We start from the raw sequence: 26,264 nt of genomic DNA on the forward strand, positions 1-26,264 counted from the left end.
GTCATGTGACTTGGACTCGAGTCAGACTCGAGTCATGAATTTGATGACTTGCGACTCGACTTGGACTTGCATAACAATGACTTTGTCCCACCTATGAGATGTGGACTCGAGTCATGTGACTTGGACTCGAGTCAGACTCGAGTCATGAATTTGATGACTTGCGACTCGACTTGGACTTGCATAACAATGACTTTGTCCCACCTATGAGATGTGGACTCGAGTCATGTGACTTGGACTCGAGTCAGACTCGAGTCATGAATTTGATGACTTGCGACTCGACTTGGACTTGCATAACAATGACTTTGTCCCACCTATGAGATGTGGACTCGAGTCATGTGACTTGGACTCGAGTCAGACTCGAGTCATGAATTTGATGACTTGCGACTCGACTTGGACTTGCATAACAATGACTTTGTCCCACCTATGAGATGTGGACTCGAGTCATGTGACTTGGACTCGAGTCAGACTCGAGTCATGAATTTGATGACTTGCGACTCGACTTGGACTTGCATAACAATGACTTTGTCCCACCTATGAGATGTGGACTCGAGTCATGTGACTTGGACTCGAGTCAGACTCGAGTCATGAATTTGATGACTTGCGACTCGACTTGGACTTGCATAACAATGACTTTGTCCCACCTATGAGATGTGGACTCGAGTCATGTGACTTGGACTCGAGTCAGACTCGAGTCATGAATTTGATGACTTGCGACTCGACTTGGACTTGCATAACAATGACTTTGTCCCACCTATGAGATGTGGACTCGAGTCATGTGACTTGGACTCGAGTCAGACTCGAGTCATGAATTTGATGACTTGCGACTCGACTTGGACTTGCATAACAATGACTTTGTCCCACCTATGAGATGTGGACTCGAGTCATGTGACTTGGACTCGAGTCAGACTCGAGTCATGAATTTGATGACTTGCGACTCGACTTGGACTTGCATAACAATGACTTTGTCCCACCTATGAGATGTGGACTCGAGTCATGTGACTTGGACTCGAGTCAGACTCGAGTCATGAATTTGATGACTTGCGACTCGACTTGGACTTGCATAACAATGACTTTGTCCCACCTATGAGATGTGGACTCGAGTCATGTGACTTGGACTCGAGTCAGACTCGAGTCATGAATTTGATGACTTGCGACTCGACTTGGACTTGCATAACAATGACTTTGTCCCACCTATGAGATGTGGACTCGAGTCATGTGACTTGGACTCGAGTCAGACTCGAGTCATGAATTTGATGACTTGCGACTCGACTTGGACTTGCATAACAATGACTTTGTCCCACCTATGAGATGTGGACTCGAGTCATGTGACTTGGACTCGAGTCAGACTCGAGTCATGAATTTGATGACTTGCGACTCGACTTGGACTTGCATAACAATGACTTTGTCCCACCTATGAGATGTGGACTCGAGTCATGTGACTTGGACTCGAGTCAGACTCGAGTCATGAATTTGATGACTTGCGACTCGACTTGGACTTGCATAACAATGACTTTGTCCCACCTATGAGATGTGGACTCGAGTCATGTGACTTGGACTCGAGTCAGACTCGAGTCATGAATTTGATGACTTGCGACTCGACTTGGACTTGCATAACAATGACTTTGTCCCACCTATGAGATGTGGACTCGAGTCATGTGACTTGGACTCGAGTCAGACTCGAGTCATGAATTTGATGACTTGCGACTCGACTTGGACTTGCATAACAATGACTTTGTCCCACCTATGAGATGTGGACTCGAGTCATGTGACTTGGACTCGAGTCAGACTCGAGTCATGAATTTGATGACTTGCGACTCGACTTGGACTTGCATAACAATGACTTTGTCCCACCTATGAGATGTGGACTCGAGTCATGTGACTTGGACTCGAGTCAGACTCGAGTCATGAATTTGATGATTTGCGACTCGACTTGGACTTGCATAACAATGACTTTGTCCCACCTATGAGATGTGGACTCGAGTCATGTGACTTGGACTCGAGTCAGACTCGAGTCATGAATTTGATGACTTGCGACTCGACTTGGACTTGCATAACAATGACTTTGTCCCACCTATGAGATGTGGACTCGAGTCATGTGACTTGGACTCGAGTCAGACTCGAGTCATGAATTTGATGACTTGCGACTCGACTTGGACTTGCATAACAATGACTTTGTCCCACCTATGAGATGTGGACTCGAGTCATGTGACTTGGACTCGAGTCAGACTCGAGTCATGAATTTGATGACTTGCGACTCGACTTGGACTTGCATAACAATGACTTTGTCCCACCTATGAGATGTGGACTCGAGTCATGTGACTTGGACTCGAGTCAGACTCGAGTCATGAATTTGATGACTTGCGACTCGACTTGGACTTGCATAACAATGACTTTGTCCCACCTATGAGATGTGGACTCGAGTCATGTGACTTGGACTCGAGTCAGACTCGAGTCATGAATTTGATGACTTGCGACTCGACTTGGACTTGCATAACAATGACTTTGTCCCACCTATGAGATGTGGACTCGAGTCATGTGACTTGGACTCGAGTCAGACTCGAGTCATGAATTTGATGACTTGCGACTCGACTTGGACTTGCATAACAATGACTTTGTCCCACCTATGAGATGTGGACTCGAGTCATGTGACTTGGACTCGAGTCAGACTCGAGTCATGAATTTGATGACTTGCGACTCGACTTGGACTTGCATAACAATGACTTTGTCCCACCTATGAGATGTGGACTCGAGTCATGTGACTTGGACTCGAGTCAGACTCGAGTCATGAATTTGATGACTTGCGACTCGACTTGGACTTGCATAACAATGACTTTGTCCCACCTATGAGATGTGGACTCGAGTCATGTGACTTGGACTCGAGTCAGACTCGAGTCATGAATTTGATGACTTGCGACTCGACTTGGACTTGCATAACAATGACTTTGTCTAACCTCTGCAGATATGTATCCACTTAGGCAGCTGGAACTAAACTGAACTGGTGGGCTTAATGCCCCTGCATTTATACTACTATTTATATTACTGGAAAGTTCTAGAATGTTCTAGAAGTTACTCCAAGTTTACTCAGCACTGAATCCAGACTGATCTGGAAATTAGGTAAATTTCAAAATATCACTGTCCTGGTCACAAAAGCAAAGTTTGTGGGGAATAATAGCTATTTTCTGTAATTTTGAGACATACGCAATTAGGAAATAACACTTACTACCCAGGAACCAAAACAATTGTTACAGAGTGTATTTTTTGTTAGGTGTACCTGCATATCTAATCCTGATGCAGCAGCAGCAGCAGCGTGAAATAATTAACAGCAGAAATAATGTACGCATTAGGAGGGTGTGCTCCATATTTTGAGAATAATCTGAAAAATGTCAGGAAAATCTGAAAATAATCCCGAAAATCCGGGCCTAGATTCGAACGTTCGTAACGTTGCTTATTGTAATTCCGACAAAAACAATGACGTCACACAGAAACACGACGCCAACTTGAACGTAAACAATACAACAAAAATCCGACGTTTCGGGCAACGGCCCTTTTCTTCACAGCACGCGGAGGAGGCTGCTTCTCCGGTCATGACTCAATTACGCTTAGCGAAGAGCGCGCAGTGAATAGCGTATAGTGAATACCGCGTTGTGCGGTGGAGGGAGGGGGGGAATGAATAGCGCGTAACGAAAAAAACAAATACATAATTTACGCGTGACGTTTAGACACCCCTCAAACTATTACCCCCACAGACACCCCCTCGTATCCCCCCACCCCAACCCCCCCCCCCCACCGCCGTCAATTCCCACCCTGGCTGTGTGAGATCCCCCTCCAGCCCCCAATCCAATTAACGGTAGCCCCTGGGTGACCCTGGACAACGGAGCCATTGAATCAGGTGATTACATCAATTAAGCGGAAAGTGTGAGGGTGTGGTGGGGGTGGCAGGGGGGTGTGGGGGGATGGGGGGGGGACGACAGGTTGGTGGACATGGGGGGTGGGGTGAGGTGGTAGAGGTGGCGATGGTGTGGAGAGGAGTGGCGATGGTGGTGGGGGAGGGGTGGTGATGGTGGTGGCGGAGAGATGGCGACGATGGTGGGGGAGGGGTGGCGATGGTGGTGGGGGACGATGGCAGGAGGGAATTCCAGAGTGGAACGGTGCGAGAGAATTGAGGTTACCTGCAGTGTGGTGAGTGGATGGGTGGTGAGTGGATGGGTTGGTGAGTGGGTGAGTGGGTGGTTGTGTGGATGAGTGAGCGGGTAAGCGAGTGTGATGTTGTGAGCTGTAGTGCGGTGGTTGAGTGGATGAGTGAGCGAGTGAATGGTTGAGTGGCTGAGTCAGTGAACGGTTGAGGGAGTGATAGAGTGGGTTAGTGAGTGGGTGGTTGAGTGAGTGTTTGAGTGGATGAGATGGTGATTGGTTGAGTGGCTGAGTGAGCGTGTCAGCGAGTGTTTGTAAGTGTGATGTTGTGACCTGCAGTGTGGTAGTTAATTGGACGAGTGAGTGAGTGGTGGAGTGAGTAAGTGAGCGAGTGGGTGGTTGAGTGGGTGAGCGAGTGAGTGGTTGAGTGGATGAGTGAGTGAGTGATTGAGTGGACGAGTGAGTGAGTGGTTGTTGGTGATGGCTGAACGCGGTGTGTAAGACGAGAGATGACACCAGTCCGAGTTCTCAACACGGGTGCAGGAGGAATCAGTGAGAGACAGATCGCTCGGAACAGCGCGGTAGAACATTGTGAGTGATGCAACAGTGCCATGCACAGATGCCTTATCACTATCATCACCGTGTAACTTCTAATTGTGGCCGTTCAAATGTACGACACGCTGATCTGTCGTGAGGCTGGGGATGTGGATGCATTGATTATAGCCGTCGTCGTATATTCCTCTGTCTATACACACACACGCACGCGTGCTGGTCACAGCAGAGCAGACGCACGCACGCGCGCGAGTTGCCGCTCAGCCAATAGGGAGGAGGCAGACGCGGCGCGACGCTTTAGCTGAAGGCCACTGGTTCAATCCCAACTCCCGGCGCCGCAGCTGAAACAATAATGCACGTTCCTCAACCACCACCATCCTCCCCCCCCCCCACCACTTCAACAGCCTCCGTCTGCCCGGCAGAGTATGAATGGGAGGGCCTGGAGAAATCCCTGGAGACACCCCGTGCGGGATGGGCGGTCAGGGTGGAGAGAACTTACAAACGACACGCAGACAATGACGTCGCCCGCATCAGGAATCGAACCCGGGGGGGGGGGGGGGGCTCGTGCTGGGCTTCTGTGCCACGCGTGGCTTTGTGTCGTGTCGAGTGCGGCGCTGGTCAATGTCTAAGAAGAAATAAATCGAGGGGGGTCTCTGGAGCAGCTTCCGGCCCCCCCCCTCCGTCAACCACGTCACCATAAGTTGAACAAATAAACGCAAGTGGGATGAGATCTGCTACTTACAGCCACTATTGACTCTTCTTGGTTCTTTCGGTAAAGTCACGTAGAATGGAAATAATAAAATAATAAAAAATAAAACATAATAAAATAATTCTCACGACGTTTCGGCCACAACGCAAGCAGCCGTCCTCAGGGAAGACTGTCTTCCCGACAGACCTGTTCTTCACCTGAGGACGGCTGCTTGCGTTGTGGCCGAAACGTCGTGAGAATTATTTAATGTTTTATTTATTATTATTTTATTATTTCCATTCTACGTGACTTTACCGAAAGAACCAGGAAGATGAATCCCTGCAGTCACGAAAGCTTTACATCGAAACTATTCACTCTTTAGTGGCTTACTCCGCCTTAGCATACGACGCTTGGATTTATATATGTGAGAAATAAAAGTTTTGCTGGCTGGCTGGCTGACTGGCTGGAAGGAGCGAGTGACGTGTGGGCTGATAGTACTGTATACGTGTGCAGTATATATCAGAGGTGTGGACTCGAGTCATGTGACTTGGACTCGAGTCAGACTCGAGTCATGAATTTGATGACTTGCGACTCGACTTGGACTTGCATAACAATGACTTTGTCCCACCTCTGGTATATATATACAGGGTGGCCCAAACGTCAGGGCACACAGGGTTATTATATTATTTTAACATCGGCATGAATAATTGTAATTGCTGAAATTATTATTAATCAATTTCCATCATCATGATAATGACTAGTATCGTTTTCTTCTTTGCGGATGTAAAAATAATTCACGCATCTTTGCGTTTATGTTAATAAACAAAAGTCAGTTTGAACACGCACAAAAATAAATGTCATCGACGAACTTGGGATGGAGCCCGTTTCTATTGCGTCGAACCGGGAGATGGACAAGTTCGTTCTGTTTTGCAGCTGACCTCGGGGGAAAATATTTCCGTGACATCACCTTATGGGTGCCTCTCTTCGTTGACACAGGGTGGTGCGCTGCTCGCTACGAGAAATCCAGCACCCCCCCCCTCCCCATATGACGACACAGGTGGAATAAGCTCTCTCTCGATATCAGCTTAAGCCTCCCGTCAACCACGTGACGTGTGCTTGACCACACCCACTCCGAATCTCTCCCTTGTCCCCGCCCACTTTGAAAGCAGACACCGCTCCTCCGTGCAGCTCACATCTGGCCCACTCGTTCCTTCTCTCTTCTCCCTCTCTTCCCTCCACTCTACATCATCATCATCATCCTCTCATCATCACCACCCTATCACCATCATCATCACCACCACCACCACGATCATAAACCTTTGTCATCATCATTATCACCTTATCATCATCACCCTCTAATCATCATCGTCATCATCATCACCATATAATCATCCATGACATATTGGCCCGGTCATTCCTTCTCCCCCACTTCCTCCTCCTCCTCTCTCCCTGCTGCCCTTTTTCGGCTACTGATTCTACAGAGCTGTGTTCTGACATTTCGTCCAGGTTCAAGTGTCAAGTTTATTTTAGTTTAATCTTCAACCCAAGCGACCAGGATATGTCGCATTTACAAGAATGAGTGGGTGAGTGAGTGGGTGAGTGTGCGAGTGGGTGAGTGAGTAGGTGAGTTAGTGAGTGAGTGGGTGAGTGAGTGGGTGAGTGAGTGGATGAGTGGGTGGTTGAGTGGGTGAGTGAGTGGGTGCGTGAGCGGGTGAGTGAGCGGGTGAGTTAGTGGGTGATTGGGCGAGTGAGTGGGTGAGTGAGTGGGTGAGTGATTGGGAGAGTGGGTGGGTGAGTGGGTGAGTCAGTGGGTGAGCGAGCGAGCGAGTGGGTGAGTGAGTGGGTGAGTGGGTGAGTGAGTGGGTGAGTGGGTGAGTGAGTGGGTGAGTGGGTGAGTGAGTGGGTGAACAAACGAACGAGTGAGTGGGTGAGTGGATGAGCGAGTGGGTGAGTGGGTGGGTAAATTGGTGAGTGAGTGGGTGAGTGAGTGAGTGGGTGGGTGAGTGAGCGCTCATCCTGCTGCCCACTGTATGCTGCCCTTATCTTCTCTCTTCCCTCTCCCGTTTAATTCCCTTTTCTCATGCATTACATCCTTGACTCCCCTTCCCGTGGTGGTGGTGGTCGTGGTGTATCACGTGTACAACGTTTTATAATTGCTAAAAAAATCAAGCCAATAAAGAGACTCCGGGCATTATAAAATAATCATTACTATTTCAGTGAATTATTCTGAACGACGCCCCTTCTACTCATCCACTTACTGCCTAATTTATCTCACTCTCTGCTAAAATATTTACTTATCTCTTTATCGAACAGCTCTGCTTCCCCAAGCAATGCCTGACAAAAGCCCTGAACTATTTAAATATCAAAAGAATTAACTATTTAGATATACAGTACTGCATATAAAACGCTGCGGTTTTTAGTTGAGAACAATATCATTGTTTCCATTGCGTTGGTGACATTTTTGGATGTCACGCGAGAACAATGGGAAGCCAGCCGGGGGGGAGACTGCCTCAATTAGTGTCGAGCAAAAGCGCATCCCCGCAATTCCCTCTTTGAAATCTCACCGATGCTGAGCGAAAGACCAACAGAAGAACCGGCCCCCCAAAAAAATCGCGGCTCACGCTGCCAGCGACGAGACAACAGAAATCCGCTCGACAAAGTCGCTCATCGCGAGAAAGAAATCCTTCCCACACAATGCGACACGCGCCAGCAACATTTAATGATGTTTTGTTTTTACTTTTAGCACAAATGGGTGGATTTAGTATTTAGAAAGTCAATTATTTTTTAATCCTGAAGGTCACTCAATATGGGTATTAACTAGTCATAAGAAGACAGTCTTAAAATGTAATTCCCATCAGGCCCCGCGGTGCAAGGGAGTGCAGCCTGGCACCGTACACGATGAAGGAAGATGGCCAGCACACACGACCCGACCGCCTTTGTATCCCTTAGTTGCGCTGCGAATACATCGCACATGGCCGTGAGCTGCAATCAAAGCGCATGTGCGCGAGTCACTACGCTACTGCTCCCCGTATTTCATGTTTGCAGAGACCCCCTTGATCTGCTTGGGATTCTTATCATTTGCCTTTAGGCCGAGCGCTGTCTAAACTATTTTATTTTTATTTCACCAGGTAAGGACCCCACTGAGCTACGTAGCTCGATTTCCAGAAGCGACCTGTCCAGAAACCATAGCTCCACGAAGTGGCTTATCATCGCGTGGAAATGCACGGCGGCCAAATACTCGAAAACGCGTGACGTTGATTCTGAATTTGTAGAAAACAAATGGAGGAGCCGGAAAAAAATCGACGAGACCACGGGGGAGAAAGAGAGAGACACGCAAACCCCAAATATACAGCAGGCGTCAGGGTCGGCATCGAACCCACGAGCCTCCTGCATACCAGGCGAGGGAGTTAACATCTCCTAGCCACCGTGATGATGATGAGAGTTAGACACGCAAACCCCAAATATATAACAGCAGGCGTCAGGGTCGGTATCGAACACACGACCTCCTGCATACCAGGCGAGGTAGTTAACATCTCCTAGCCACCGTGATGATGATGAGAGTTAGACATGCAAACTCCAAATATACAGCAGCAGGCGTCAGGGTCGGTATCGAACCCACGATCATCCTGCATACCAGGCGAGGGAGTTAACATCTCCTAGCCACCGTGATGATGACGAGAGAGTTAGACACGCAAACCCCAAATATACAACAGCAGGCGTCAGGGTCGGGATCGAACACACGACCTTCTGCATACCAGGCGAGGGAGTTAACATCTCCTAGCCACCGTGATGGTGATGAGAGAGAGAGAGACACGCAAACTCCAAATATTCAACAGCAGGCGTCAGGGTCGGTATCGAACACACGACATCCAGCATACCAGGCGAGGGAGTTAACATCTCCTAGCCACCGTGATGATGATGAGAGTGAGATACGCAAACTCCAAATATACAACAGCAGGCGTCAGGGTCGGGATCGAGCACACGACCTCCTGCATACCAGGCGAGGTAGTTAACATCTCCTAGCCACCGTGATGATGACGAGAGAGAGACACGCAAACTCCAATTATACAACAGCAGGCGTCAGGGTCGGTATAGAACACACGACCTCCTGCATACCAGGCGAGATAGTTAACATCTCCTAGCCACCGTGATGATGATGAGAGAGAGACACGCAAACTCCAAATATACAACAGCAGGCGTCAGGGTCGGTATCGAACACACGACATCCAGCATACCAGGCGAGGGAGTTAACATCTCCTAGCCACCGTGATGATGATGAGAGAGAGACACGCAAACTCCAAATATACAACAGGCGTCAGGGTCGGCAATCGAACCCACGATCCTCCAGCATACCAGGTGAGGGAGTTAACATCTCCTAGCCACTGCGGCGTCCACCTATAAACTGCCCCCCCCCCCTCCCACAGCCCCCCCCCCCCCCCTCCATCAAACTAAGAAGAAGAAAAAAAATCTCTCATTAAAATAAAATGTTGCCACTTTGGGCAGCCGAGTCGTCGCCGGCATGCATAATGTATGATCGCCACGGAATAATAAACCAACACTCGCTCGCTCGCGCCTATTAAGACGAATCTGTGGCTCTGTGTTAAACCGCCGCTGTGTTTTTTCACGCACGGTTATGGAGCGACTTTCATAGTTTTGTGCGTCTGTGTCTTTGTGTTTGTTTTTGTGTCTCTCTATGTGTGTGTGGAGGGGGGGGGGATGCGGTAGTGTAGCGGTTAGTGCGCTGCGCTACGAACCCGCGGACCCGAGTTCGATTCCCGCTCACGGCCAACAACGGTGACGATTTATCTGAACCGGTCGTGGGCCTCACCCCCCCCCCCCCCTAGGTCGACTCAGCCTGGTGCGGTGTGTAAAGATCGCCACTTGGGAGACAAAGGCGGCCGGGCGTGGTGCTGGCAACCCACTCTCTAACAGCACTTTCCCCAAAAGTCTGTTGAGGCTATCCGGGGGATCTTTGCCATTGTCTGCGTGTGCTTGTTTGGGAGCGGGAGAGCACGGCAGACGAGGGGGCGGGTGGCAAACACCACGCCCGGCCGCCTTTGTCTCCCCATCGACAATATTTACACACCCGTAACCCATTTACGGCCGAGTCGATCTAGGGGGACGCCCAGGAGCGGGTCAGATAACAACAACGAAGCGTCGGTGACGTCACCACGGCGCTCGTGCCATGCTAAGTGCACAAAGGCAGAGACGAAGATTCCCCGTATAGCCCTGAACAGACTGTAGGGGCAAGTGCTGTTAGCGAGCAGCACCTATGAAGGCCGGCACGGCACACGAGGGGGTGGGTGGCCAGCACTACGCCCGACCGCCTTTGTCTCCCCCAGTGGCGATGTTTACGCACCGCACCAGGTACTCATTTGAGGCTGAGTCGACCTAGGGGAGGCCCAGGACCCGTTCAGATAACCGTCACTGGCGTTGGCCAGTGAGCGGGAATCGAACCCGGGTCGCCGGGGTTAGTAGCGCAACGCGCTAACGACTGCGCCACCGCTCCTCGTACACACACACGCAGACACACACACACCGACCCACTTATCCCAGTGTCCGGTGGGACACCAGTTGAATCGCTCCAAATATAATGATCCTCTCTCTCTCTCGCGCATGATTTATCAATGCCTTATAAATGTCCGTGGACAATTTTATGACGCCGACCTTGACCCCTCATTGCCTAAGTAATGTATGGATTATACGTACGCGGGTAATTGGATAATCTAGTGCTGACAGACCGCTCTAATCATGCATTACCGTCGCTCAGTGTCTCTGCAGTGCCGCGGCAAGGCGCAGATTTGGCGACGGTAGTTTTGTAGTCTTTGGTGGGTTTTTGGTAAGTCCCCGCTTAACGCGTGGGTGTTCGCACAGCGCCTTTTCGCTACTCCGTTTTACCATTCGGGAACACTTCTTCGCGCACCGTCGTAACGCGAAGAACGCGCCGCCCGTTATAACGCGTTTATCAATTTCTTTTTTAAGCGGTCTCTGACGAACTACTTCCTTGAGCTGCGCGGCCGAGCGGAGTGATACAGCGCGCGGAAGGACGCAGTAACGCGGCGGTGGCGGCGGCGCACCCTCAGCTACGTGTCGAGGCGTCCCACTGCGTCGTAGCGCATCGCCTCTCGGCAGGCCAGAGGTCGCAAACGGGTTTTGATTCCGTACCCGTACCCGGCCGCACCAGTGAGTGACAAACGGTTACTCACCGGTGACTCACGGCCTACCCGTACCCATACCCGGCCGCACCAGGGTCGCAAACGGCTACCCGTACCTGGCCGGGTACGGGTAGCCGGGTATCGGGTAGGGTACGGGTATCGGGTACCCGGTTGCGACCTCTGCGGCAGGCTCCGATCGTCGCCACGTCACTTCCGGGCGAAATCGTTTACGCTTTTGAGGAAACGCATCTCAACCGAGTACCACCATCACCGTCACCGCCGCCACCGTCACCACCGCCGCTCACATCTCAGGCCCACGTCGTGCGCGAGCTCCAGGCGGTAGATGGAGAGGCGGTTGGCCCCCCCGCACACCGAGCTGCGCTCCCCCCTTGCACTCCATCTTGCACTCCTCCTCGCTCACGTTGCGGCCCTGCACGCGGTGCCCGCAGTAGCACTCCGCCCCGAACTCCAGCCCCGCGTAGCGGTAGCCCCTGCGGATGGGGGGGGGGGGAGGTATGGTGGTGGGGGGGGTGAGACCGTGGGTCACGGTTTAGAGAGTCTCACGCAACTTTTTTTTCCAAAATTAACACAATCGGAGAAATTCGAACAACCGTCAATCAAAATTCGAACTAAATTTCGATTTAAAGCTTTCGTGACTGCAGGGATTCATCTTCTTGGTTCTTTCGGTAAAGTCACGTAGAAGGGAAGTAATAAGTGTTTTATTTTTATTATTTTATTACTTCCCTTCTACGTGACTTTACCGGAAGAACCAAGAAGATTAGAGCAGTGTTGTTCATTGCAAGATGCATGTTGAACTTCTTTCGCACCGTACGTAGCCAAACGGGCTAATCGGAGGTGCGGGAAAGCCCCCCCCCCTTCCCCAGTGTAGCCTTAGCAGACTAATGGGGCAAGTGCTGGTAGCGGACACGGCCTATGCGCAGTGTTCTTCCGTAATCGAGGTTTTTTTTGGGTTAGATTGCGTAAATATATAAATGTGTCGATAAATTCGCCACCACCCGACACGGCCAACTGGTGAGAGTTGTCACGTAAACAGAACGTGGCCAATTCGTCACTAGTGTCAGTATTTACACCACTACACTAGTACAGCACGCCGGTGTGTTGGAAAGCCAAGCCACAACATTTACAATCTGAGTACGACGTTTCGCCAGTAATTACAACCAGCTTCATCAGGCGACAGCCAGATTTGTGGAGAAGTCCACATGATGCATGCGCATTATGCGAGCCCTTTGCTCTTGTCCTTCCTGTCCATGGCACGTTCTGTTTACGAGACAACCCTCACTACTCTATGAGACATCTCCTTTACCAGTGGCAAAATATAGTAGTAGGTGTTTACCCTTTAAACTGGTACAAAACTGACACCTTTATACAAGGCATCATGTTTGCAATAACCACAACACAAGCAGTCAAAATGCAAACAAAAAGAAACAACTCTGATAATGGTAATGATATGCACTGTCCTTGAAGTTTATTGGTCCACACCCGAGACAGCTTTCCTTAGAGCCTAGTCTCCATTGGTGTTGGACCAGATGACGCCAAAAGGCGTACAACTCAAAAACAGAGCACTATCAGAGTATTGAGAGCTCGGGGTAAGCATTTACACTATGAGACCTCCTTTACCAGTGGCAAAATATAGTAGTAAGTTTTTACCCTTTAAACTGGTACAAAACTGACACCTTACTAGTTGGCTGTGTCGGGTGTTGGCGGGGTTTTAACGACACATTTATATATTTGTACGCAATCTAACCCCCCCAAAAAACCTCTATTATGGATGATATTGGTCACGAAATCCTACCACGTGTTAAACCGCAGTGTTCTTTACTGCAAGGCCCGCGCGGGCCACTGGTGACCCCTGGTGACCCCTGGTGACCCCTGGTCAACTCTAGTGCGGCCCCTGACGTGCGCCCCACGCCCCAACAACACACGAATGGTGAAAGCAGCCCCCATCATCGTTATCGTGCCACTGTCACAACCGGCAATGGTTTCAGATGCGTGGGGGCCCTCACACTGACGGCGTCCTCTCGGCGAAACTGAGTGAAGAACTCTGATTCAGACAGGTCGGCACACAACATATAAAACACAGACAATTTAAACACAGACAAGTAAAACACAACAAATAAAACAACAAATAAAATAACAATTACAACACAGACAAGTAAAACACAAACAATTAAAACACTAACAAATAAATCACAACAATTGAAACAGAACAATTAAAACACAACAATTAAAACACAACAATTAAAACACTAACAAATAAAATCCAACAATTAAAATAACAATTACAACACAGACAAATAAAACAGAACAATTAAAACACAACAATTAAAACACAGACAAAGGTCTTCCCCGTGTAACCAGGGCTTTAGCACCCAAGCACTCAACGCTAGAATCAGCGTCTTCATGTATAATCTTTGGTTCTTTCGGTAAAGCCACGTAGATGAAAAATTATAATAAAAATAATAATAAAATTAAAATAACTGCATTAAATCACGACGTTTCGGAGGCAACACAAGCTTCCGTCATCAGGTGAAACAGCCACAGCAAAATTTAATTGAGTTATTTTCATTTTATAATTTTTTACTGTTATTTTTCTTTTTCATCTACGTGACTTTACCGAAAGAACCAAAGCATATGGATCCTTGCAGTCACGAAAACTTCAAATCTAGAATCTTCATGTATTCTGGAGGAATCCGATGAGCTATAAAGCGCTTTTCCACGGTTGTCCAGTAGGGCGGGTCAGAACGTCACAACAACAAACGATACAAGAAACACGATAGGAATGCGAAATGCAGCGAAAAAATCCGTACAAATGCAAATACTTTTCTTTATTATCTTACCAGGCAAAGCCCACGAAGCCATTAGCTTCTTTTTCAGAAGCGTCCTCGCCACGTCAACGAAGTGGCTCACCACGTGCACATTTATAGCAGCAAAATAATAATAATCTAAAAGCATGTTCAAAATATGTATATTCTTATGTTTTTTCGGTAAAGTCACGTAGGTAATTAAATTAAAATTAATAAAAGTAAAATAAAAATAAATTATTTTTAATTTAATTTTTTTACCTACGTGACTTTACTGAAAAAAACTAAGAATATGAATCCTTGCAGTCACGAAAACTTCAAATCTAGAAAAGAAATGTATATTTTACACACAAAGACAACGATCCCCCTGCATAGCCTTAACAGACTGTCTCTATGCCTCCCTAAATAAACCAAAAACCCCGCGACAGCACAGGCTGCGCAAACGTTCCATTGTGTTGAATCTTCAGGCTGATGGGGTTCTCACCCAGTCATAACGACGTGTCTGTTCATGTGTGTCTGTGTCTAGTGGGGAAGTGACGGGTAGTTGTCAGCGCGCTGCGCCACAAATCCAGCGACCCGAGTTCGATTCCCGCTCACGGCCAACACCGGTGAATGATTACGGTGAATGATTACGGTGAATGATTACGGTGAATGATTACGGTGAATGATTACGGTGAATGATTACGGTGAATGATTACGGTGAATGATTACGGTGAATGATTACGGTGAATGATTACGGTGAATGATTACGGTGAATGATTACGATGAATTATTACGATGAATTATCTGAACCGTTTGGGACCTCCGCTGGTTCCACATCTTTGCCTGGTGCGGTGTGTAAACATCACCGAAGACGATGACGGCCGGGCGTGCTGCTCGCTAACAGCACTGGCCCCAACAGTCTGTTAAAATGTCTGTGTGTCCTTTCGTCTGGTGCTCCACACAGAAAGGCGGCGCGCGGTGTCGCTGATTCAGTATCACGGGGGCGTCATTGCGCGAGGCAGGAGAAGTTGCCGCGGTTGGGGGCGAGGGGGTTTGGGAGCGATAATTTTCTCGCGATGCAATGGGAATGACGTGGCCTTTCAGCAAGCATCGCACTGCGCAGCGCGCGGAAGAGACGCACAAAGACAAAGGATTTATCCACCTCTGAGTTCAATTGCTCTTTTGCAGGAGGGCCCCTGCCACCACCACTACCACCATCATCGCGATGAGTGGTGTTGGTGGTGTTGGGGAAGTTCTCAACTAGCAGTTGATAGGCCATGGCTCGAGATGATGATGATTGATGGCGGCGGTACTATGGGGAGGTATTTATCCAACAGTCGATAGAGCGTGGATGTTGATGATGATGAAGGTGCTGGCGTGGGAAGGTCGCCGCACTTAAGGATGACGATGATGACGGTGGTGGTGATGTTTGCGTGGGGAGAGTTACACCCAGCAGATGAAAGACCACGGCGAGTGATGACGATGGTGCTGGTGGTGATGTTGGCGTGGGGAACGTTTCATTCAGCAGTTGATAGACCACGGCTCGTGATGACGATGGTGGTGCTGGTGGTGATGTTGGCGTGGGGAGGTTTTCACCGCCTCAATGCGAATGGAAGAAGCCACGCACATCCCCCCCCCCCCGTCGCAGCCCCCCCCCCCCCAAACTCACCCCCCCCCTCACCCCCCCCTCACCCCCCCCTCCCAAGCTCACCGATCGGCGCAGTTGTCATGACACCGGAAGAGCGTCATCTTCCGGTAGTCGTAGAGCACGAGTCCTTGCAGAGTCCTCTGCTTGGGATCATCAGCGAAGCAGCCCACGTAGCGAGCTGGGGGGCGGTGGGGGGGGGGACGGGGGGGGTGCAGCTGTGAAAAGAGCTTCATAGCTCATCGGATTCCTCCAGTGTCCATAATTATTCTCATTCTGGACGAGATGAGACGGAATGCGAGGATAGGAGGAGAAAAAGAGAATACGAATCAAAACCATGGTCCGAGAAAATAAATCCCTCCCTTCCATCTTTCTCTCCACGTGAGAAATCGTTAATAAAGCATATATTTATACTAACTGTTAACTAAACTATATATATTTTTTTTATTCGACCAGGTAAGGCCCACTGAGCTATGTAGCTTTTTTTTCAGAAGCGACCTGGCTGCCACAAATGACAGCTCAACGAAGCGGGCTTATCATCACGTGGAGAATTATAGCAGCAGCAAACATATTCTAAACGCGCGTCCATTCTAAACGTGCAGGGACCCGGAGAAAATCCACGCGACCACGGGGAGAGAGACACACAACCTCCAAACACATTCCTGAGGAGGGAGCTGGTAGGAACGTTGGGTTGCTCGGTCAATGGCCAGGGTCAACGGCGGCGTGGTGTATTCCGCAAATATGCCCGACTGTGAGGGCGGGCACAAGCCGGCGTGAGTACGTGAAACGTTGAGTTTTATAAGGGCACCACGGGGTGACCAGTCCCTCCCCACCCAGCCCCACCAATCCAATTGAACCGTTTGTAGCTTTGCGTGTGATTGTAGCATGTTGCCATCGTGAAATATACTGCTTTGAAATTGTGCCCATAGTTTTAAAACAACCTGTAGTTTGTTGTGATGACTTTTTGTTATCGTTCGCGTCTTTACGTTTTGTTTTGCGCAGCGCGCTAACCACTGCTCCCACACCCTTAATTCGATTCAGGCCCTTAACTAAATCTGTCTAGAACGTAACTACGGTATATGTATTAGCCGCCTCTGTAATTGGAGGTGTTTTTTTTCCCTCTTTCGACCCTAATAGTGGTCATTGGCCGCAAGGTTGTTTACACGAGGTGAGAAAAATCATTAAAGGATCGATTACAACCTCGCAGCTTAATGCTGCTATACAACGGCAAGCGCGTGTGTTTTGGTTGTCTAAGTATCACGTGTCTGTGTGTGTGTCTGTGTGTGGGGAGCGGTAGTGTAGCGGTTAGGGCGCTGAGCTATGCACCTGGCGACCCGGGTTTGATTCCCGCTCACGGCCAACACCAGTGACGATTATTTGAACCGGTCCTGGGCCTCTCCTAGGTCGACTCAGCCTCAAATGAGTACCTGGTGCGGTGTGTAAACATTGCCACTGGCGGTCGGACGTGGTGCTGGCCACCCATCCCCTCGTGTACCATTCTGGCCTTCATAAGTGCTCGCTAACAGCACTTGTCCCTACAGTCTGTGAAGGCTATACGGGGGATCTTTGTCTGTGTCTGTGTGTGTGTGTGTGGGGAGCGGTAGTGTCACGGTTAGCGCTACGCTGCGCTACAAAGCCGGCAACCCGGGGTTCGATTCCCGCTCACGGCCAACACCGGTGACGATTATCTGAACCGGTCCTGGGCCTCCTCTCGGTCGACTCAGCCTCAAATGAGTACCTGACGCGGTGTGTAAACATCGCCACTGGGGAGACAAAGGCGGTCGATATAAACAACTTCAACATTTCAAGAGGCGCATTGCGCTGTGGTGGTGACTACGAAACGGTGGCGCTCCGTTACTATTGGCGCTCACGAAGCGCGGTCCTTATGACCTGCACGTTGCCGAGTCCTGTCCACAGTAAACTAAACTCCCATGGTCCCATGGTGAACTGTCTGTGTGTGTGTGTCTGTATGTTTGTGTCTGTCTGTGTGTCTGTCTGTGTGTGTCTGTCTGTGTGTCTGTCTGTGTGTGTCTGTCTGTGTGTGTCTGTCTGTGTGTCTGTCTGTGTGTCTCTGTCTGTCTGTGTGTATGTGTGTCTCTGTGTGTCTGTCTGTCTCTGTGTGTCTCTGTCTCTGTGTGTCTGTCTCTGTGTGTCTGTCTGTCTCTGTTTATCTCTGTGTATGTGTGTGTCTGTCTGTGTGTGTTTGTCTGTGTGTGTCTGTCTGTCTGTCTCTGTGTCTCTGTCTGTCTCTGTCTCTGTCTGTCTATGTTAATGTGTGTATGTGTGTCTCTGTGTATGTGTGTCTGTCTGTCTCTGTGTGTCTCTGTGTATGTATCTGTCTGTCTGTGTGTGTCTGTATGTGTCTGTCTGTGTGTCTCTGTCTGTCTCTGTCTGTCTCTGTCTCTGTGTGTATGTGTGTCTCTGTGTGTCTCTGTGTATGTGTGTCTCTGTGTATGTGTGTGTCTGTTTCTGTGTGTCTGTCTGTCTCTGTGTGTCTCTGTGTATGTGTGTGTCTGTCTCTGTGTGTCTCTGTGTATGTGTGTGTCTGTGTATGTGTGTGTCTGTGTCTGTGTGTCTCTGTGTATGTGTGTATCTGTGTGTCTCTGTGCATGTGTATCTATGTGCCCCTCTGTGTGTGTCCCCGCGTGCGCGTGTCTCTCTGCGTGTCCGTGTTTCAATGTTCGCGTCTCCGCGCGCAGTAAGTCCACGGCCCCCACTCACCACCGGTGAGCCCCCCCCCCCCGGTATGCAAGAGAAGAACCCTCGATGTTCGCGCATCAGCGCCCTTGAAAGCTAAATCCATTTAGACTCCGCAGTGCAACATCCCCAGAGGGAGGTGAGGCAGGGGCGGCGGCGGGGGTGGGGTAGTGAGTGCCGTGTGACTTCAGATAAATAAACAGAAAGAAAGAGGGATAAAAAACGTGCTGACTAGACACCGGACGCCGAGTGCCGTAAGTAGGTGAGTGAGTGGGTGAGTGAGTGGGTGAGTGGGTGGGTGAGTGGGTGGGTGAGTGAGTGGGTGGATGGGTGAGTGAGTTAGTGGGTGAGTGGGAGGGTGATTGAGTGGGTGAGTGAGTGGGTGGGTGAGTGAGTGAGTGGGTGGGTGAGTGGGTGGGTGAGTGAGTTAGTGGGTGAGTGGGAGGGTGATTGAGTGGGTGAGTGAGTGGGTGGGTGAGTGAGTGAGTGGGTGGGTGAGTGAGTGAGTGGGTGAGTGGGTGAGTGAGTGGGTGAGTGAGTTGGTGAGTGAGTTAGTGGGTGGGTGAGTGAGTTAGTGGGTGGGTGAGTGAATTAGTGGGAGGGTGAGTTAATTAGTGGGAGGGTGAGTTAGTGGGTGGGTGGGTGGGTGAGTGAGTGGGTAGGTGAGTGGGTGGGTGGGTGAGTGAGTGGGTGAGTAAGTGGGTGGGTGAGTGAGTGAGTTAGTGGGTGAGTGAGTGAGCGAGTGGGTTAGTCCACCGTATGATCGACTACCCGACGCACCGGCCCATAACAGACGCGACCAGGCCGCAGGACCGACACGGCGCGTGTCCCCGCGGCCACTAATCCCTTTGTAATTAGCGCCCGGCGCTGCGAGCCTTGATGATTGACACGAGGACACATGCAGGGCGAATTTACAGGGCCGGAGGGGAGGGGAGGGAGGTGCTGGAGGGGAGTGGTGGATGGGGTGGGGGAGACGGAGGATGGGGGTGGGAGGGAATGGGGAGGAGGAGGAGGAAAAGGGGGGGAGGGGTGACCAGCCCAGTCCTTCGTTTGACATTTGAATTGTATCTCCATCTGTCACTCGAGCGGCCCTACGATGCTGTTGATAATCGCCGCCGTTCCTTCCTCGGCATCCCCAGGGTGCAGCTGCGGAGAGAGACTGACCCGCCTGACATTGCGAGCTACAAGAGACTGTCATGTAGAGATCCGACCTCTCCCCCTACACACCCCCCCCCGCCCCCACCGTGCCCACACACAAACAATAACAATCCACAGCAACAACAAACAGTCTGCTGATGGACTGAGTGGGGTCGTGTTTGTTGCTGTTTATATTTTAATTGCGCAGAACCAACTGAGTCAGTTTACATACAGTATATGTTCGGTGTGTATATATATACTGTATATGCCTTTAATTAAATAAAGGAGATGGAACCATCCAATCCAAATTCCCCCAGGATAACAAAAATAGATATTCTGATGCTGGTTTGTTAAGCCGCTGGCTCGCAGGGAGGGACCCTTGAGAAAGAGAGGCCTTCATCCAGCAGTGAAGAAACCGTGACTGCTGCTGCTGCTGATGATGATTGCTGATGACGACGGTGGTGACAGACGATGAATTAACGGAACGAGGAAGAGGAGAAGGATTCTTCTTCCGAGGAGTCGTTCCTTCACCGGTGGGACCCCCCCCCCGCGTCTCAACCACGTGCGCATTTAATCATCTGCCGCCAGCCTTCTCTGACGCGAGTTCTACCTTGCTGCTCGCCCGATTAGATTCGAGGTTTGGGGCAATGACGTAGTCGGTATATGCAAGCCCCTCCCCTCCAACCCCTCCCCTCCACCACCCCGCCCCTCCACCACCCCTCCCCTCCAACCCCTCCACCACCCCGCCCCTCCACCACCCCTCCCCTCCACCCCTTCCCCTCCACCCCCTCCCCTCCACCACCCCTCCCCTCAACCCCCTCCCCTCCACCACCCCGCCCCTCCACCCCCTCCCCTCCACCCCCTCCCCTCCACCCCCTCCCCTCCACCCCCTTCCCTCCAACCCCTCCCCTCCAACCCCTCCCTCCACCACCCCTCCCCTCCAATCCCTTCACCATCCCGCCCCTCCACCCCCTCCCCTGCCCTCCACCCCCTCCATCACCCCTCCCCTCCAACCCCTCCACCCCCTCCCCTCCACCCCCTCCCCTCCAACCCCTCCCCTCCAACACCCCGCCCCTCCACCACCCCTCTCCTCCACCACTCCTCTCCATCACCCCTCCCCTCCACCCCCCTCCCCTCCACCCCCACCACCCCTCCCCTCCACCCCTCCCCTCCACCCCTCCCCACCACCCCTCCCCCCCTCCCCCGGTCGGGCTGTGAGGATGGTTGCCACCTGCTCCGGGTTTTCCCAGGATCGTCTTCTCTCTCTCGATGTGTGTCCCGAATGATGTGTCCACGTCGCTTTTGTTTTTGGAACCTCAGAAGGTGGCAGCCGTGTGGGATGGCACAAGTTTTGCCGATACTTTATCATCATCATCAGCATCATCATCATCAGCAGCAGCATCGGACAGCAGTGTTCGATCCACTGCTGGATGAACGTGGTTCTGAAACGGGATGTCCGTGCACCACCGACCTGTAGGTTTTATAATTATGTTTACACTTCAACGGGCATTATTTTAACGCTCTGGCTAAATTCGTGTCGTCGATAGCCTCCGCCACCCGACGAGGCGGTTAACGATGAGCCAGTTGTTTGGTTTGTCGTCAATATTTTCCTCGTCGTTTCAACAATTTGAAGATAACAAACCAGATGCATCGATTAGATTCACGAAAAAAAAATACGTGAACGTTTCAGGCTCTAAATGGTGTAAAGTAAAAAGGTTGTGCCGCTACCACGTGTTGATTGGTTTCCATGGCAACATTGATTGTGTCCGGTCCGCGAGGACTGACGTGGACCACCACCGAACAGCTGACATTTATATAAAGGATTAGTAACCATGGTAACCGCTTATAATATTGAGCTAGGGCTCTGTGACCCCGCCCCCCCCCAACCCTGTTTCCCCCCCCACTACCTCGCCCCTCCGCCCCCCACTTCGCCCCCCTGCCCCCCCTTTCCATGCCCCTCCAACCCATCTCCCTGGCCCCCCAACACCCCCACTACCCCGCCCCTCCGCCCCCCACCCTGCCCCCCCCTTCCCCGCCCCTCATCCCCCCCACTACCCCGCCCCCCCCAGCCCCCCAATATTCTCCGCCCCCCCCCCCAATACAATGTTTATGTGTCCAGATAAGCCCTGCACGGTATCCATGACCAATACCACGGTTGGTCAACCGTTGGCGCGTGAGTGGAAGAGTAGGCCAAGTATACCGTCCGCTAGATGGGGCCGAGGGGAGGGGGAGTTGGGGGGGGGGGTGGGCGTCAAGAGCCCCGTGCAGTGGAAGCCTCTTCCGCCAGCGGAGGCGTGAGCGAGCCATTGCAGGGGCTGCGCCTTCACCTTTAATGGAACATGAATACGATTCGAATGATACGAGACAAATTATAATAATCGTTTGATTTTGAGTCCTATACCCATCCTGATGACGGAGACTTGTGTTGCCTCCGAAACGTCGTGATTTTTATTGTTTTATTTGTATTAATTTTTATTTCATTTTTTTTACCTACATGGTGACTTTACCGAAAGAACTAAGAGTATGAATCCTTGCAGTCACGAACGCTTCAAATCTAGAATAAATACGTGGCGATGTTATGTTAGATGCACCAGCAGCGACAGCGTCAAAGCCCACAACACATCGGTAAGCAGCAACACTGGGGCGCGACTTTAAAAAACGATCAAGAAATATATCAGAGGGAGACGTTTCGGGCAATGACCCTTCTGCTACAGCAGAAGGTCAGCCGCACCCCATCGTGTGCCGTGCCGGCCTTCACAAGTGCTCGCCAACAGCACTCGCCCCAACAGCCGGTTGAGGCTAGCCGGAGGAGCTTTGGCTATGCAAGGCTGTGAGTAATGCTGTGTGTGTGAGGCTGTTAGCAACGCTGTTTGTGTAGCTGTGTGTGAGGCTGTTAGCAATGCTCTGTGTCTAGCTGTGTGTGTGTAGCTGTGTGTTTTAGGCTGTTAGCAGTGCTGTGTGTGTAGCTGTGTGTGTAGCTGTATGTGTGTAGCTGTGTGTGTGTGTAGCTGTGTGTGTAGCTGTGTGTGTGTGTAGCTGTGTGTGTAGCTGTGTGTTTTAGGCTGTTAGCAGTGCTGTGTGTAGCTGTGTGTGTAGCTGTGTGTTTTAGGCTGTTAGCAGTGCTGTGTGTAGCTGTGTGTAGCTGTGTGTGAGGCTGTTATCAGTGCTGTGTGTAGCTGTGTGTGTAGCTGTGTGTGAGGCTGTTAGCGGTGCTGTGTGTGGCTGTGTGTGTGGCTGTGTGTGTAGCTGTGTGTGTGTGTAGCTGTGCTTGTAGCTGTGTACGTAGCTGTGTCTGTAGCTGTGTGTGAGGCTGTTAGCGGTGCTGTGTATGGGCGGCCAGTGGCAGCTGGTCGCCTATCTTCGTACCGAGATAATTATAAACAAATTCCACCGTAAAACCCTCGCGTAGTACTTATCCCAGTCGTTTGTGTGTGTGTGTCGTGAATTTAAATGCCCCGTGTAATTGACAGATTCTAAATTGGAGGTTGGGTAGTTGGGGGTGGAGGGGCGGGGTGCAGGAGGGGGGAGAGGGATGAGTGTTGAGCGTGGCTTTCCGTATGCGGAGCGGTGGTGCAGCGGTTAGCGCTCCGCTGCGGTGACGATTATATGAACCGGTCCTGAGCCTCCCCTAGGTCGACTCAGCCTCAAATGAGCACCTGGTGTGGTGTGTGAGCATCGTCACTTGGGAGGCAAAGGCGGCCGGGCGTGGTGCTGGCCACCCACCCCCTCGTGTGCCGTGCCGGCCTTCATAGGCGCCACTCGCTAACAGCACTTGCCCTAACCGTCTGTTCCGGCTATACGGGGGATCTGTATCTTTGTATGTATGCAAACATATCCATAATCCACCTTGGGCCTTGACACCTTTACTCGCCGCCTCCTCCCCCCATTGCCCCCCCCCCCCCTTTGCCCCGCCTCCCCCCTCATCGCCCTCCCCCCTTTCCTCCGCCTCCCCCCACTCCCCCCCACTCCCCCCACTCCCCCACCCCCTCTCCAATCAGAGATAGCCGAGCACGTGTCACTAATTGCTGACGCACGCCAATCACATCCCTGTCAATCACATCCCTGTCAATCACATCCCTGTCAATCACATCCCTGTCAATCACATCCCTGTCAATCACATCCCTGCCAATCACATCCCTGCCAATCACAGCCCTGTCAATCACATCCCTGTCAATCACATCCCTGTCAATCACATCCCTGTGAATCACATCCCTGTCAATCACATCCCTGCCAATCACATCCCTGTCAATCACATCCCTGTCAATCACATCCCTGTCAATCACATCCCTGTCAATCACATCCCTGTCAATCACACCCCTGGTGTTAGATGCAGTGCTGGGGATCAGCGGGGTGTACGCACTCTCCAATCCCGATGATGACGATGATGAGTGGAAATAACTCGCGCACTTTTTCGATTTAAAGCTTTCGTGACTGCAGGGATTCATCTTCTTGGTTCTTTCGGTAAAGTCACGTAGAAGGGAAGTAATAAAATAATAAAAATTAAACATAATAAAATAACTCGCGCACTCACAGCAAGATGCCCCGAGGTTCGATTCCCGACTCGTGCGTTCTGCCGAGTGTGAGTGAGGGTGTGAGTGAGTGTGAGTGGAGTTTGTATGTGATGATGATAGTGGTGGTGATGATGGTAATGCTGGTGATGATGGTGGTGATGGTGATTATGATTGTGGTGAAAACTATGGTGGTGATGATGGTGATGGTGAAGATGATGGTGGTGGTGATGATGATTGTGGTTAAATTGATGATGATGGTGGTGATAGTGATGGTCATTGTGGTGAAAATTATGATGATGGTGGTGATGATGAAGGTGATGATGATGGTGGTGGTGATGATGGTGAAGATGATGACAGTTATGATGATGGTGGTGATGATGGTGATGATTGTGATGAAAATTATTATCGTGGTGATGGTGATGATGGTGATAATGGTGAAGATGAGGATGGTGATGATGGTGAAGATGATGATGGTGGTGATGATGGTGAAGATGATAGTAATGATGGTGAAGATGATGATGGTGAAGATGATGATGGTGATGGTGATGATGATTGTGAAGATGATGGTGATGATGGTGATGAAAATGATTATGGTGGTGATGATGATGGTGATGATGATGATGGTGAAGGTGGATGGTGATGAGATGGTGATGATGGTGATGATGGTGATGATGGTGATGATGAAAATTATTATGGTGGTGATGGTGAAGATGATGATGAGATGGTGATGATGGTGATGATGGTGATGATGATGATGGTGATGATGATGGTGATGATGATGGTGTTGATGGTGATGATGATGAAGATGGTGATGATGATGGTAAACTCGTCCTCACCTTTCCCGGACTCGTCCTGCTCGCTGGCAGCTCTCGCACCGCCACCGCCACCGCTGCCCCCCACGACTCCGGGCAGGGGGGGCTGCACTGCCCCCCCGTATCCTCCCTGAGGACGCTCGCTGCCCTCGGCTCGCTGTCGCATCCAGGGGGGCCGGTACTTGATGATGCGAGCCCCCCCAGAGAAGGGTTCGTCCGGACCAACTCCACCACCACCACCACCACCACCTCCACCACCAACACCACCACCACCTCCACCACCGCGGGGTAGCCCTGGAAAGGCGGCGGGGGGCGAAGCTGCGGGTGGAAGGTGGAGGGGGGGGTTTAAGAGGGGGAGGGGGGATGGGGGAGGGAGAGTTGATGGATGGAGATTCAGGGAAATGCGGCCGTAGTGGTGGTGGTGGTGATGATGGGCGTGGTGGTGATGATGGTAATTATGGTGGTGATAGTGGTGGTGGTGGTGATGGACGTGGTGGTGATGATGGTAATTGTGGTGGTGATTGTGGTGGTGGTGGTGATGGGCGTGGTGGTGATGATGGTAATTGTGGTGGTGATAGTAGTGGTGGTGGTGGTGATGGACGTGGTGGTGATGATGGTAATTGTGGTGGTGCTTGTAGTGCTGGTGCTAATTGTGGTGGTGATTGTGTTGGTAGTGGTGATGATGGTAATTGTGGTGGTGATATTAATGGTCTTCGTGGTTGTGTTGATGACAGTAGTTGTGGTGGTGGTGGTGATAGTGGTGGCGGTAACTGTGGTGGTGATTGTCGTGGTGGTGATAACGGTGGTTGTGGTGGTATTACTGTTGTGGTTGGACGTCCTGAATGATTATTGTGACAATTAACTTCACTTGTCTCATAAATATCAATATTATCGTCAGCAGCATCGAGTTAAACATTGTAAATCATAGATAATTAATCTTCATCAAATTTCACATATCGTAAACATCATCATCATTGTTATAATCATCATCATCATCTTAATCTTAAATAACAAACATCATCATCATCAACCTCACCAACTCTACACGCCATTGCCACCAGACTCACCAAAGCCAAAGATCCCCCGTGTAGCCTTACCAGACTTTTGGGTCAAGTGCTGTTAGCGAGCAGCT

General features: G+C 50.7%; 1 protein-coding gene across 1 annotated transcript in view; it reads right to left on the reverse strand.

Moving 5' to 3' along the window:
- The window catches only part of LOC144730824 (uncharacterized), a 101,138-nt gene that overhangs the window by 9,887 nt on the left and 64,987 nt on the right, over positions 1-26,264 (reverse strand). The window contains 4 exon segments of the mRNA XM_078611599.1: positions 11,832-11,913; positions 11,915-12,017; positions 16,042-16,156; positions 25,157-25,450. Of these exon segments, the coding sequence (XP_078467725.1) occupies positions 11,832-11,913; positions 11,915-12,017; positions 16,042-16,156; positions 25,157-25,450 (594 nt within the window).

Source organism: Lampetra planeri, chromosome 37 (genome assembly GCF_965212315.1).
Source record: "Lampetra planeri chromosome 37, kcLamPlan1.2.h2, whole genome shotgun sequence".
NCBI classification, from domain to species: Eukaryota; Metazoa; Chordata; class Hyperoartia; order Petromyzontiformes; family Petromyzontidae; genus Lampetra; species Lampetra planeri.